This window comes from Serinus canaria, chromosome W, assembly GCF_022539315.1.
Source record: "Serinus canaria isolate serCan28SL12 chromosome W, serCan2020, whole genome shotgun sequence".
Classification (NCBI taxonomy): Eukaryota; Metazoa; Chordata; class Aves; order Passeriformes; family Fringillidae; genus Serinus; species Serinus canaria.
This window is the reverse complement of record NC_066342.1, coordinates 7,422,532-7,436,147: the sequence shown is the minus strand read 5'-3', so window position 1 is coordinate 7,436,147 and position 13,616 is coordinate 7,422,532. Positions and strand designations below refer to the sequence as shown.

Below are 13,616 nucleotides of genomic sequence, written 5' to 3'. Positions count from 1 at the left end.
TATATACAAAGATTTAAGAGAAACCAAACAGAAGAAGCAAAGTACAATAAAAATTGAGAGAAGTCAAAATTGTAAGGGCCAAGTTCAGACCCCGATATCTATGTTAAATAGAATCATCAGGCTCCAAGCAGTATTAGAGATAAAGAATGCAATCATTAGAAACATGTCAAATGAGATAAAAAAACTAGCACATGTAAACAACCAAGAACAGACTCCTACACTTGATTCCAGTTGGTGGGATAACCTATGGATTTTCAAAAAGGATTTATGGGAAAAAGCGACTTTCCCCACTGTGTGTATACTTGGGGGATTGCTTTCTTTGCTGTGCATATGTCCCTGCTTCTTTAAAATAGTGGTATCTGCCGTTCAAGCCAAACTGAAGAAACCGAGGAGAGTAACAAAGTTAAGTAACTGTGATTACCAAAGTGCTCAAGAAATTTATAATCAATACAGAAAAAAATTAAGGTTGATGCGAGCTTAGGTTTAAGCTCGATCAAAGAAAAAAAGGGGGGACTGTTATGAACAAAAAAAAAAAAGGTTACAGTTTTTTTTAAGAGAAGGAGCAGCAGAGTAGTTTTTGAGTTGATCTGAGAGTTGACCGTTGGCCAAGAGTTCTTTGTTAGTGAAATATTGTAACCGCCAGTTAAGTATCCTTAAGTATCACCATTTGACTCTCTAATGTGGAAGATTCTTGTTTTTCCAGCACCACCCTAGTCTGTTGCCAGGATGACAACCCCCCCTCGGACGGTGGGGAGAGGGGGATATTTGCATCTCAGGACACGAGCAAATTTCCCCCAAACCCAGACTACCTTGGGACAGGACCTTTACCAAATCCTGGAAAATACCCCAAAAGAGACGAGCCGAAGCAGAATTAAAAGGTCAGAGTGGTGTCTGGATAGCAGGGCCGAGGTCTGAAGCCGGCAGAGACGCTTGAAAACCTCGGTCACTCCTCGCCCCAGCTACAAACGATGCCAGTCAGACCTAGGACCCGCTGGACTGACAACCCAAACTGAGAAACCCTGGGTATACCCCACTGCCTTGCGAGGACAGGACTCCCGGCTCTGCCCCCTTGGGGACAGAGCTGCAAATCCTCCTCTTCTGATTCACTGCTGGGAGTGGCGGCAGAACTCCGCGGATCTGCCAAAACCCCCATTCTCGAGCTGATCACTTTAATAAAGGCATTAAAAGGAGGAAAATCTCCTGCCCTGTTTATTTCATAAAAGAGTACCAGTAGAGATAGCCCAAGATAGCCCTCTGTGAGTTAAGTTAGCTAACAGGTATACAAATCCTTGTACAAGGAGAAAAGGTAAAGATGATCCACTTTTGTATGATAGAATGGACAAAAGGAAATAAGATATGACCACGCTGATTGGCCTAGATACAGCTCTTTCGAAGTTTGGATTTGTCACGATCTGAATTTATTTGTAAATTCAAAAGAAACGTTCAATCCAGAAGAAAGAGAATATGCCGCATGCTGGGGGGGAGATGGTAGGAGAATAAAAATCTTTAAAATATCAGAAACCCCCGAGACAAAGCAAGAAAAGAAATAAAAGGGGAAAGAAAGGGCTGGAAACAAGAGGAAAAAAAAAAAAAGAAGAGAAAGATCTTTTACAGGTATTACCTTCTCTGTTCCTGCTTGCTCCCCCAACGTTTGCGGCGGCACCATTCCACCCCAACCCCCGTCCCGGCTCTGATCTCATCGCTCGCGGGTGCACCAGTCAATCCAGCCCCTGTGCTGGCTCTGGCCCTGACGGTGAATTTGTCTGCCCCAGTCCCAGCCACCTAGCCCAGGGCCGCTCTGCCAGCCATGTTGGGGGTCCCACCTGCCGCATGGTCTGTGGTCACCGCGCCAACCACGCCGGGGATGTCCCATTTGTTTCGCTTGTCCCATCCTCAACCGCTTCTCCCACGGTTGTCCTGTTTTGCGGAGAAAATCAAAAACTCCACAACTTTGTAAAAGTTGTAAAGCCGGTATGTTTATTGCAGCGCTGGACGCATGCGGGGATTACTCCCCTTAAAAGGCATGCGTTCCTCTGGGATCTTCAGGTCCTTCTTTATCCCCCTCCCCAAATACATATGCATACAATTTCACAATAGGTTCATACATATTCATTTTACACACTTCGCGTGACATTTAGCGCTAGGTCTTTTGTTATCAGAAAAAATTCCTAGGCCAAGTTGACCTGTATCCCCCGCCTTATCTCTGCCCTTCACTGGTGCAATTTTCTGAGTTCAGACTAAACAGCTAAGATTCCAAGACTTAACTAAAAGATGTACATTAAACCTAAATCAAAAAGAATTTCTACCCTGCAACCTGGAAAATTTTTACTCTGTCTCGTTCCCCTCTTTCCTAGAAAATAAGTAAATTCTTTTACTTAATGCAGACTCCTACGACAATAGGCGTCTCCCAATGCTTTGCCGTGTACATTTGATAGGGATGTTAACATAGCTAGTCATTGTAGTATTCTCTAATTCTAAATTAGCAAGATCAGTTATAAATATATACAAAACAATTCTGCAAGTGAAAGTATGAACCACTCCCGACCACAATATACTCTTTTTTGCCCATGTAAGCTTTAGTCTCAGTTCATTGTCTCCTGATGTTGCTCTCCAAGGGGGTTCTTGGGCCTTCTTCACTCGAGAGTGATGGACCTAGGGATTCTGCTTCTTGATCTTGATTGCAGTGAAGGTGGTGAGAAGCACCTGGAACAGTCCCTCCCACTGTGGTTCCAAAGTTTTCTCTGTAAGACACTTAACATATACATAATCTCCAGGTTGTATGTTATGTACTGGCCCATCTAGCTCCCTGCTCCGAGCTCCAGCCACGTGTTTCTCAATTTTTCTGAGCTGTTTGCTTAAAGCTACCATGTAGGTAGCTAGTGTTACCTCCCCAGTGTGGGTGGACATTCCCTTTTGTATTCCATATGGTCTTCCATAAAGCATTTCAAAAGGACTCAGCTTTTCTTTAGCCCAAGGTTTAGTCCGGATTTGCAATAGTGCCAGTGGAAGAGCTTGGGGCCAGGGTAGATTAACCTCCTGCCCAAGTCTCACAATCTGCTGCTTAATCAAATGATTCATTTTCTCCACCTGGCCACTTGATTGGGGACAGTATGGAGTGTGAAGTTCCCAATCTATGCCCAGGTGGCTACTAATCTGTTGCACTATTTTGGAAATGAAATGTGATCCTCTATCTGAGGATATTGTGGCTGGAACTCTGAAGCGTGGTATTATTTCTTGTAATAACACCTTGGTCACCTCTCGGGGGCTTTGACAGTTCTGGTGGGGAATGCTTCTGGCCACCCTGAAAATGTATCTGTCAATACCAATAAATACCGATACCCCCTTTCCTTGGGAGTTCTGAAAAGTCAATTTGCCACTGCTGTCCAGGCCCATGGCCTCTCCCAATCTGACCGAGTTTCGGTTTGGGAGCATTTTTGGGGTTAGTCTGGAGGCAAAGATCACACTGTCGGGTCACCTGAGTAATAGTGGCATATAAATTCCTAGCAACTATTCTTTCAATCAAGTAGGTGTATAGGGCATCTATTCCCCAGTGTGCTTTCTGGTGCTCTTCCCTTACTAGTGACCACAATAAATGGGAAGGGATTACCAGCTTCTTTTCAATGGTAGCCCACCCTTCTTGGTATATGTCCTTTTTTGATCTTCAATTAATTTTCTATCTCTCCTTCTATATTCTGCCTTACCTTCAAGGGAAATTTGTCCATCTGGAATTAGGGCTCCTTCAATAGTTACCTCACCTTTTGCTGCTTCTTTTGCCTCTCTATCCGCCAGCTCATTTCCTTCTTCCAATTCTGAACTCACTCTTTGGTGTGCCTTGATATGCATAACTGCTACCTTTTCAGGCAGCTGAACTGCTTCTAACAGCTGGATTATCTCTTGTGCATGTTTGATGTTCTTTCCCTGTGAGGTCAAAAGTCCCCTCTCTTTCCAGATGGCTCCATGTGCATGCGCGACTTCGAATGCATACCTTGAGTTTGTGTAGATGTTTATCTTCTTTCCTTTTGCCATTTCTAAGGCACGGGTCAGGGCAATTATCTCAGCCTTCTGCGCAGAGGTGCCTGTTGGTAAGGGTCTGGATTCTATTACCTCTCTGGAGGTGGTCACTGCATACCCAGCATGTCGCTTTCCATTGGCAACGTAGCTACTCTCGTCAGTGAACCAGCTCTCTGCATCGTCCAAAGGAGTGTCCTTTAAGTCTGGGCGGCTGGAGTAGGTAGCTTCAATGGTCTCCAGGCAATCGTGGCGCACTGCTTCCCCTTGATTTCCACTGAGAAAGGAAGCTGGGTTGACAATATTAGTCACCACTATTTCTACATCATCTTGCTCTACCATGATGGCCTGGTATTTCAGGAACCTCTGTGGTGAAAGCCAATGGCCACCCTCTACTTCCAGTACTGTGGACACTGTATGGGACACTAGCACAGTCATTCTTTGCCCCAGGGTAAACTTGAGTGCCTCCTGAATATTCAGCACGACTGCTGCTACAGCTCTGAGGCAACCTGGCCATCCTCTGGCTGTTGCATCTAGTTGCTTGAAGAAGTAAGCAACAGCCCTCCGGCATGGACCCAAGTCCTGGGCCAGTATTCCCAAGGCAATTCCCTGTTTTTCATGGGAAGCTAGAAAGAATGGTTTACTTACATCCGGAAGTCCCAGGGCTGGAGCTGACATGAGGGCATTCTTTAGCTGGTGAAAGGCCCGTGTGGCTTCTTTCATCCACTGGAGATCTCTGTTTTGGCAATAAGAGCATAGAGGGGTTTGATGAGCAGTCCATAATTATAAACCCACAGCCGGTACCACCCTGCCAATCCCAAGAAGTTGTCTGGGGTTTTGGGGTTTGGCATATGGCTTCTTTGCGAGCCTGCCCTAGAGTCCGTTGCCCAGCACTCACCTCATACCCCAGGTAGATTACTTTCTGTTTCACTACCTGTGCCTTTTTCTTTGATACTCTGTATCCTTGGAGTTCTAGGAAATTCAAAAGGCTTACCGTCCAGGCCACTCATGCTTCCTTCGTCTGAGTGGCTACTAGAGGGTCATTCACATACTGCAATAGTCTACCTTCTTCCTGTGGAGCTTCTCAGGACTCCATATCTTTTGCAAGTTGCTCCCAAACAGAGTGGGGAAATTTTGAAGCCTTGAGGCACATGGACTATGTGAGCTGGGTTTTGCACTGCTTTCAGGGCTTTCTCATTTGAATGCAAAAATTTTCTGGCTGGCTTTGTGGATAGGGAGGCAACAGAAGGCATCATTCAGGTCTAAAACAGTAAACTAGGTTAGCTCAGGTGTTAAACAAGTTAGTACAGTATATGGATTTGCTACTACAGGGTATAAATTCCTTGTTATCTTATTGACAGCCCTCAATCAGTACCACTGATTATTGGGCTGATTTCTTCCCTATCGTCTTTTTCAGGCGGGTTGGTCTTGGTGGGGCTTGGTGGTACTGGGAGGTGGGTGGCGGGTAGGCGGTGGGGGTAAGGGTGTGATGGGGGGTTGGGGGTGGGTGGGGTACTGCTTAATTCTCACTGGTTGTGTTCTTTTCTTAAGCCATTTTACTATGAAGGGGTGCATTCTTCGCCCTCCCTGGTACAGCAGAAGCCTATCCTTCTGAAAACACTTGTTCTAATATCTCTTTACTAATTTCTTACTTAATTTCAATGGCTGTTAATGTTAAGCCTAACATCTTTATATCATTTGCCTCCAGAGTAACCCCCCATTTGAAAATGTTTAGAGAATTGGGCATGTACAAAAGCTTCTAAGCACACACGTTTCTTCAAAGATTTGCAAAAGTATGCCTTCTCAGACTGGTCAGTTGCTCCCCACACTATAACGCAATGGTTCTCCACAGGTACTAAAACTTTATTTAAAACTGAATATACAGCTCCTGTACCAACTAAAATTCCACCCTTTTCCATTTTTCTGCTCTCACTGCCTCTCAAAGAGGGGTTTCTTACCTCCTAGTTCTGGATGAAACTGCCAGGAGGGGATGGGTGCCAATGGGTTTACCTTTGGAGCCTGAGTCCTCTTCCCCTTTTGGGGGATTCCTCCTTATCCTCTTTTACTTTAGGAGGAGTCTTTAATAAATTATAAGTACTTATTTTGTGAGCTGTAATCGCTTTGCATTTCAGTATGATAAACCTTCTCTGACTTCATGCATTGCTATCTTATGCTGCATGCTGAACAACATGTTTCATTTGCTTTCTCTTTGCTTTGTTTTCGTTTTCAAGGGCTAACACCAGTAGGTCAGAGGGAGCTCTGAACCCACAGTTACTCTGCCATTCGGAGTGAAGTCTTAAAATAAAACTACATCAACATATGGGACTTTATTTCATTTCCTTTCTTATTTTAAAACATCATTAACTATAATAAGGTATTATAAATCCTTTATCCTGAGCCGCCCTACTGGACAGCTTTCTCCCAGTGAGCCCCTCCCAAAGGGGCTAGTTCAGGAACTTCTTTGCTCTGGTTAGTTCTCATTTTCTCTTCTCTTATACTATCTTGTTTCTACCCAAACCTCACAGTGTCATCTTTTCTCAGTTTTTCCCCACCACACACAGACCTTCAGGTGGCAGGCATTAGATGTGATCCTCCACACATAAGCTTTAAGATCTCAAGTTCCGAATTGGCTTGATCAGGAACCTTAAAAATTTAAACTTAGGCACAGAAATCTGTGCCTTAAGGCACAGCAAAACTCTGCATTGCACACAAAAGTGCCAGCTTCTTCAATGCACCAAAAGCTCTCAGGAATTGCTTGCAGGCTATTTACATTTATCACTTCGGCGTTTATCACTTAACCTCTAGTCAGGCTGCTTATCAGTTCAAACTTACTATATTACCAACTGAAGTCTCATAAACTCATTCATCTCTCCTATCTAAACTCTGTTTTACAAATCTCAGTTTTTCTAGTGCTCTTCTCTCACAATCTAATTCAAGCATTTTTACTGACACTCACTTTACTGCCTTGCAATAGGCTGTGCTTGTTACAGCAAAAACTTTGATATGACCCACAAACACAGACACACACCGCTCCCCCCCTTATCTCCAAATTCACAAGTCAGGGCTGGAATTGCTGTGGGGGGGGGGAATTCTTGGAATTCTTTAGTTCTTTTTACCACAGTTAAACATAAATCACCATACCCTAGTTCCCTGTGTAAAATGCTACATTTGTTGCAAACAAAATCTTAAAATCTCCACAAACACCACTATACAATTCGAGCATCAAATTACCACAATGTGGGAGAAGAACCACAGAAACTCACCCGGAAAGGGCATATCTCTCAAAGTGCCCACTTTTCTCAACACAACACAGCATACAATACACTTCAGCATTTATCCACACGAGTTTCCTCTACACACACTCTGGACACAATCAAAATAACAGCACACAGCAAAATTCTAGAGATAAAGTCTAACTACCAGGGCAGAGGAACTCCCTGAGCTCATACTCACGGTTAAAATGTGCCCGATCTACACAAATCACTACCTTTAAACACAATACACATCTTGACCAACGTTTCTCCACTTGTTCCACTTCACCGCAGGGCACTCCCTGCCCCACAGCCTTCCCCGCCTCGTGCCTCAGGCCTTACTTGGCCCCTTCAGTTGCAGGTGGAAACCCCCCCGCACTGTAGATGTACTCCCTTTGTACACCATGCACTCACACAATTACAGACACACACAATGCATGAACTAAACAGCAATACAGTGTCCGGACACCACACACACGCACGAGTTCACTCAAACCCAGCCCCAGGGTTGCTAGCGGCCGCTCTATCGGACAGTGAACTCTCGCCTCTCAGTCGCTATATCGACTGGTCTGCCTGCAGGCACAGGCTGAGCACTCAGACGTCTCTGAGTGACTTATTCAGCCTTCCTATCCCCCGGGGGCCCTCTTAATACATACCGAATCCGCACGCCAGCAGCAGGTCCTTGTCTGTCTCCGCAGAAGGCGAAGCGAGACAGCGGAGTTCCTCCGGGAAGATCCCGGGGCGCGCCTAGGAGGTCCCTCTATCCCTCCTGCCCTGCGGGGACAGAGACGGAATCTTCTGCCTGGCTCGCCAAAATGTTTTGCGGAGAAAATCAAAAACTCCACAACTTTGTAAAAGTTGTAAAGCCGGTATGTTTATTGCAGCGCTGGACGCATGCGGGGATTACTCCCCTTAAAAGGCATGCGTACCTCTGGGACCTTCAGGTCCCCTTTTTATCCTTCTCCCCAAATACATATGCATACAATTTCACAATAGGTTCATACATATTCATTTTACACACTTCGCGTGACATTTAGCGCTAGGTCTTTTGTTATCAGAAAAAATTCCTAGGCCAAGTTGACCTGTATCCCCCGCCTTATCTCTGCCCTTCACTGGTGCAATTTTCTGAGTTCAGACTAAACAGCTAAGATTCCAAGACTTAACTAAAAGATGTACATTAAACCTAAATCAAAAAGAATTTCTACCCTGCAACCTGGAAAATTTCTACTCTGTCTCAGTCCCCACTGCCCCATCCCCGGCTGCTCTGGGTGCTACCACTGTTGCCACCCCCGCCCCGCCTGCTTTGTCTATGCCGGCTGCGCTGGGAGGTGCCGACCCTGCCGCCATGAGCCATCTGCGGGCTTACCATGCTCCGGTTTGGTTTCCACCGGAAGACCCCCCCTCCTCTGGCGGTTCCAGCAGCAGACCCTGCCTGCGCCCTCCCCTTGGAGGACCAAGCCTCTGCAGGAATTCCCCCCCTCACCCCCCTTCCTCCGACACTTCTATCCGTCCCTGCTCTGCGTCCTGTTCCCTTGGTAACTACAGCTCCTGCTCTTCAAGGAAACTTGGTCCATGAAGAAGAAGCACGTTATTGAAGCACAAGAAGCACAGCCAAAAAGACAGACCTATCCTAAATCTTTCCTCAAAACAAGGGAAAAATCTCATAGGCACAGCTGAGCAATTAGACCATTTCTTAGGTCCAAACATTTTTACTTGGGAAAAGATGCAATCTATAGTGAAAATAGTTTTTTCTCAGGAGGGGAGGAAACACATGAATGATTATCGTAATTTGATAATCAAGGGAATAAAAGAGGCGGCACCCTGAAGGCAAAATGCTAAAATGGCTTTTAAGAGACAGCAGGGGAAAGAAGAAACTCCAACTGAGTGGTTAGACAGACTTAAGAGAAATATGAAACAATATTCCAGAATAGAGCCTGAGACTATTGTGGGACAAGCTCTGTTAAGAATTAATTTTGTCACTAATGCCAGGCCAGATATTAGAAAAAAACACTAGAAAAAAAAGGAAGACAGGCATGATAGATCACTACATGGGTTATTAAAGGAGGCTCAAAAGATTTATGTCCAGAGAGATGAAGAAAAAGCTAAAGTGAAAGCAAAAATTATAGTAACCACTATGTGAGAAAGTAATTTCCAGAAGAATCTAAAACCTCCAGACACCACTCCTAGACATGAAAGTCACAGAGACAGGTGATAGGAAAAGAACAAAACTCCAGTACAAACCAAATCTCAAGAGCATTCTCAAAATATCTGTTTTTACTGTGGGGTCAAAAGAAATTATAACAAAATTGCCCTGATCAGATAAAAAATCTGTAAATCTTCCGAGAGATGGGCCCAGAGGAGGAATAGAGAAGTCATAAGCTTGATTTTCTCTACATATCTCTACAACACTTACTAAGAAGAAAACACAGTGGGAGAAAACACAATAGTGGGAGGGACTTCACACTCCCTACACCCACCCAGTGGTTAAGGGATGCGAAAGATGTGGGAAGCCTGACTGCCGGTGCAGACTGAGACAAAGAACTCTTGAGTATCTCAGCCTTCTCCGTATCTGTTGTCTCCAGTTCTTCCTTCTTGTTTATTGGTGGCGGGGCATACTCTCCTTGGCCTTTCTCTTCTGACCTATGTACTTATAGAATCCCTTTTGGTTATTCTTCACATTCCTTGAAAAGTCCTGTTCCAGCTTTGCCTTGGCTTTCCCGACCCCATCCCTATACATCTGAACCATATCCTGATATGGGAAACATATATGTATATAAAAATTCAGAATTTTAGAAGCATATAATGTACTTAGGTAGGTGAAGGAAAACAGAAATATATATATATATATATATTAGCAAGTTTGCAAAAGTATAGAACACAGTTTGTAACAGGAATGTTACTTGCTAGGTAGAGACAACTTGTAACAGAGCACATAAGAATTTAGTTGCTAGGTAAAGGCCATAAAGATAAGAAAACTCAGTAAAGCAAGACTGAGGTATTGTTGAAACCCATAAAGCAGGACCTTTTGTTTAAGGACCGAGCAAGAACCAGGCTCCTGGTTTTGGCCAGGACAAACTGACCTGAGAGAAAGCCAAACCTCCACTGCACCTGCCCAGAAGAAAGGGTCAAGCAGCGAACATCGAAGAAGATGATGTTATTTCATCAAAGACGCCCACCCATGACCACCAGGAGGCGTGGCACCACCAAAGACTCTGGACAGGGAATAGGCAGGCAAGGAGGTGTGGGCTTGGGGGATCAATGTGTATTTAAACCTAAAATCTGTCTCACCAGGCACGCATGTCTTTGGTGGAAATATCTCCCATGCGTCCCAGCTGGAATAAAACATACCTGCTTTACAATTTTAATTGTAAAGTTCTTACTTACCAACTTAATCCCTGTATTCTTCCCAGGTCACCTGTCCCTTCTACCACTGTCTGTGCATTTCCTTCTTGCTCCTCAGTTTGAGGAGCAGGGCCTTGCTCAGTCATGCCACTTTCCAGACTGCCCTGCTTGATTTCCTACACACTGGGATTGAGAGTTCTTGTGCTCTAAGAAAAGTGGCCCTAAAGAGCTGCCAGCTCTGGTCAGCTCCTCTATCCCTAAGGACAGTTTCCCAGGGGATCTCATTTACCAAGTCCTTAAACAGCGGGAAGTTTGGTCTTCCAAAGTTTAGGGTCTTGACTTTGCTCCTCGCCAGGTTCAAGCTCCTTGAGATCATGAAATCCATTCAGGGCGTGATCGCTACAGCCCAGGCTGCCTCCAGTCTTAACCTCCTCAATGAGCTCATCTGCCTTGGTGAGCACCAGGTCCAGTAGCACTTCTCCTCTGATTGGTTGTTCCAATACCCGGACCAGGAAGTTGTCCTTTGCACACTCCAGAAGTCACCTGGATTGCTTCCAGCCAGCTGTACTACTTTCCCAGCAGATGTCCAGGTGGGTGAAATCCCCAATCAGGAGAGCTTGTGAATTTGATGCTTCCTGTAGCTGAAGCAACAAGGCCTCATCAATAGGCTCCCCCTGATCAGGCAGCCTGCAGTAGACCCCTACCACCAGGTGTCCTTTGTTGGCCTGGTCCTTGATTTTTACCCACAAGCTCTCAAACTGCTTGTGGCTGTTTCTCGGAGGCAGGTCTTCACAATCTATCCCTTCATTAATATAGAGCACAACGCCCCCACTCCTCCTTCCTGTCCTCTTGCCTCTGAAAAGCTTGTAGCCCTCAATTGCCATGTTCCAGTTGTGTAACTCATCCCACCATGTTTCTGTGATAGCAATTTGGTCAGAGTTTTCTAATTGCACCAGGGCTTCCAAATCCTCATGCTTGTTACCCATGCTGTATGCATTGGTGTAGAGGCACTTCAGCTGGGCTGTCCACCTCTTCATCTTTTGGGAGGAACCCTCTCTAATTCCTCTGGGACAGTTTACAGGTATTTCCCTGCTGTTCCCTAAAGTGCTGTTGTTTCCAGGTTCCTTACTGACGCTCAGTAGAGCATCCCCTTCCCCCGCCAAATCTAGTTTAAAATCCATCTGTGAACTGCTTTTAGAAGAGGGTAAAGTTGTTATGAGGCCTGGTAAGAAAAAAATTCATTGAAATATAAACATTTGTTTTTATTGTTGGGAGGAAAGATTGTTAAAGGAGTTCTTCCTTCTCCTTAAGGGTGGGACGTCACAAGGAGTGAGAAGGAGAAAAAAGATGTATCTGCTAAGGATAATCAGTTTGATAGATCATGAACATTTAACAGTTACATGGTTTTATACTTTGTAACACTATTAAGGTCATCAGGGTGTTGTGTAACACAATGTTCATTATAGTGAAACAAAACCTCATGGGCTATAAAATATGTACATGACACTCTTTCCTCCAAAAGCCATGTTATATTTTTGAGTTAATCATCAAAAATATAGGAATACTAAGCAGTTTTCTCTTTTCAAGCTCTAGTTGGTATTGAGATTTATAAAATAAGGGGACTATAAGAATATCATATGACTAACTCTAAAACAAAACCTGCCTGACATGTGGCCTTCCAGCACCTGCCACTCAGATTCATCCTTCCAAGCAACAATGGCTTTCCCTGTTTTTCCTGAGCCGTCAGTGAAGACGGTGGGCCCTTGCACTGGCACTCGACTATTTTTTGGCTATAAAGACAAATTGGTTGATTTTGCCAACTGCAATAACTCAATTGTGAGTTGTTGAAAACTTTGTGGTGTGTAATTCAGACCTGAGTTCATCCATATTACATCCTGCACATTCGGAGTCACACCAATTTGCCAGGTTTCATAACAGAAGGTAATGCCAGGGCTGACAGGTTAGATAACCCCGCGTGGGTGGCGCCTCAGCCTGACAAAATTTTGCAAGCCAAAGCATCGCATGATTTTTTCCATCAAAATGCACATACTTTGCACTGAGGCTTGTGACATTGTCAGTTCTTGTGCTGCCTGTCATGGACTTGGCTGCACCTTTTCCGGCAGGGGTAAACCCCAGAGGCCTAAAAGCCTTGCAGCTTTGGCAAACAGATGCCACTCATATTGCCTAATTTGGCCAACTTAAGTATGTGCACGTGTTTATTGACACCTCCTCTGCTATGTGGGCATCTGCTCATACTGGGGAAAAGGGTCGCAATGTTATTGCCATTTGGAGGATGGCTTTTGTGATCTTAGGTAGACCTTCTGTGAAAACCGATAATGGTTCCAACTATGTCTCACAGAAGATATGGCAGTTTTTACGTTTATGGGGAGTGTCACATGAATTTGGTATTCCGCATTCTCCAACTGGTCAAGCTATTGTTGAATGTGGTCATGGCACTTTAAAGTGTGTTCTGGAAAAACAAAAAGGGGGAATGCCTGGAGAAACCCCACACAGCTGATTGGAAAAGGCTCTATATACAATTAATCACCTTACAGTGCCACAAAATTCAAACAATCCTGTCATTTTAAATCACTTTCTTTTGTTGCAGTCTTCAGGCGAGATGCACCTGCCTTGAGCAAAAGTTGGGTACGGGATCTAACCACTAATAAGTCGGAGGGCCCGTGTGAGCTTATCACCTGGGGTCATGGGTATGCATGCATTTCAAAAGATGCTGGGGTACGGTGGACACCACCATGGTGTGTTCACCCTGACGTGCGACACCAAAAGCAGAATGTGGCCAACAGGCAACCTTCGAGTGATGATCAGGATGCCAATCATCAATTGGATGGTCTGTACAAGTAGAGAATGAGCATTCTATCTTTTTCTTTGTTTCTGGAGTAGTGAATGATGACAAGTAAGACTGCCAATTCTTTGAGCAGACAAACAATGTTTTGTTTACTGTATTAGAATTAATAACTGACTTCTTGCAGGAATGAACAACAAGACTTGATGTTG

General features: G+C 44.7%; 1 protein-coding gene across 1 annotated transcript; it reads right to left on the bottom strand.

Moving 5' to 3' along the window:
• Positions 1 to 2,069: 2,069 nt before the first annotated feature.
• LOC127060954 (uncharacterized) lies at positions 2,070 to 11,638 on the bottom strand. The gene is made up of 5 exons (XM_050986297.1): positions 11,145 to 11,638; positions 8,626 to 8,703; positions 7,916 to 8,033; positions 4,657 to 4,744; positions 2,070 to 4,298 (listed from the first exon to the last, which is right to left on the bottom strand). The coding sequence occupies exons 1-5, from the start codon at positions 11,636 to 11,638 to the stop codon at positions 3,604 to 3,606; spliced, it is 1,473 nt and encodes a 490-aa protein (XP_050842254.1). The 3' UTR covers positions 2,070 to 3,603.
• Between the last annotated feature and the right edge of the window lie 1,978 nt (positions 11,639 to 13,616).

Bases quoted from the DNA above. Each gene is read 5' to 3' on its own strand.
- LOC127060954 (XM_050986297.1), bottom strand. From the start codon at position 11,638: ATGAAGAGGTGGACAGCCCAGCTGAAGTGCCTCTACACCAATGCATAC. The intron at 8,034-8,625 runs GTAAGCCCGCAG...CTGTCCCCGCAG, and splicing joins GGAAACCAAACCGGAGCATG to GGCAGGAGGGATAGAGGGAC. The intron at 4,299-4,656 runs GTAAGTAAACCA...TTGTCAACCCAG, and splicing joins CAGCCCTGGGACTTCCGGAT to CTTCCTTTCTCAGTGGAAAT.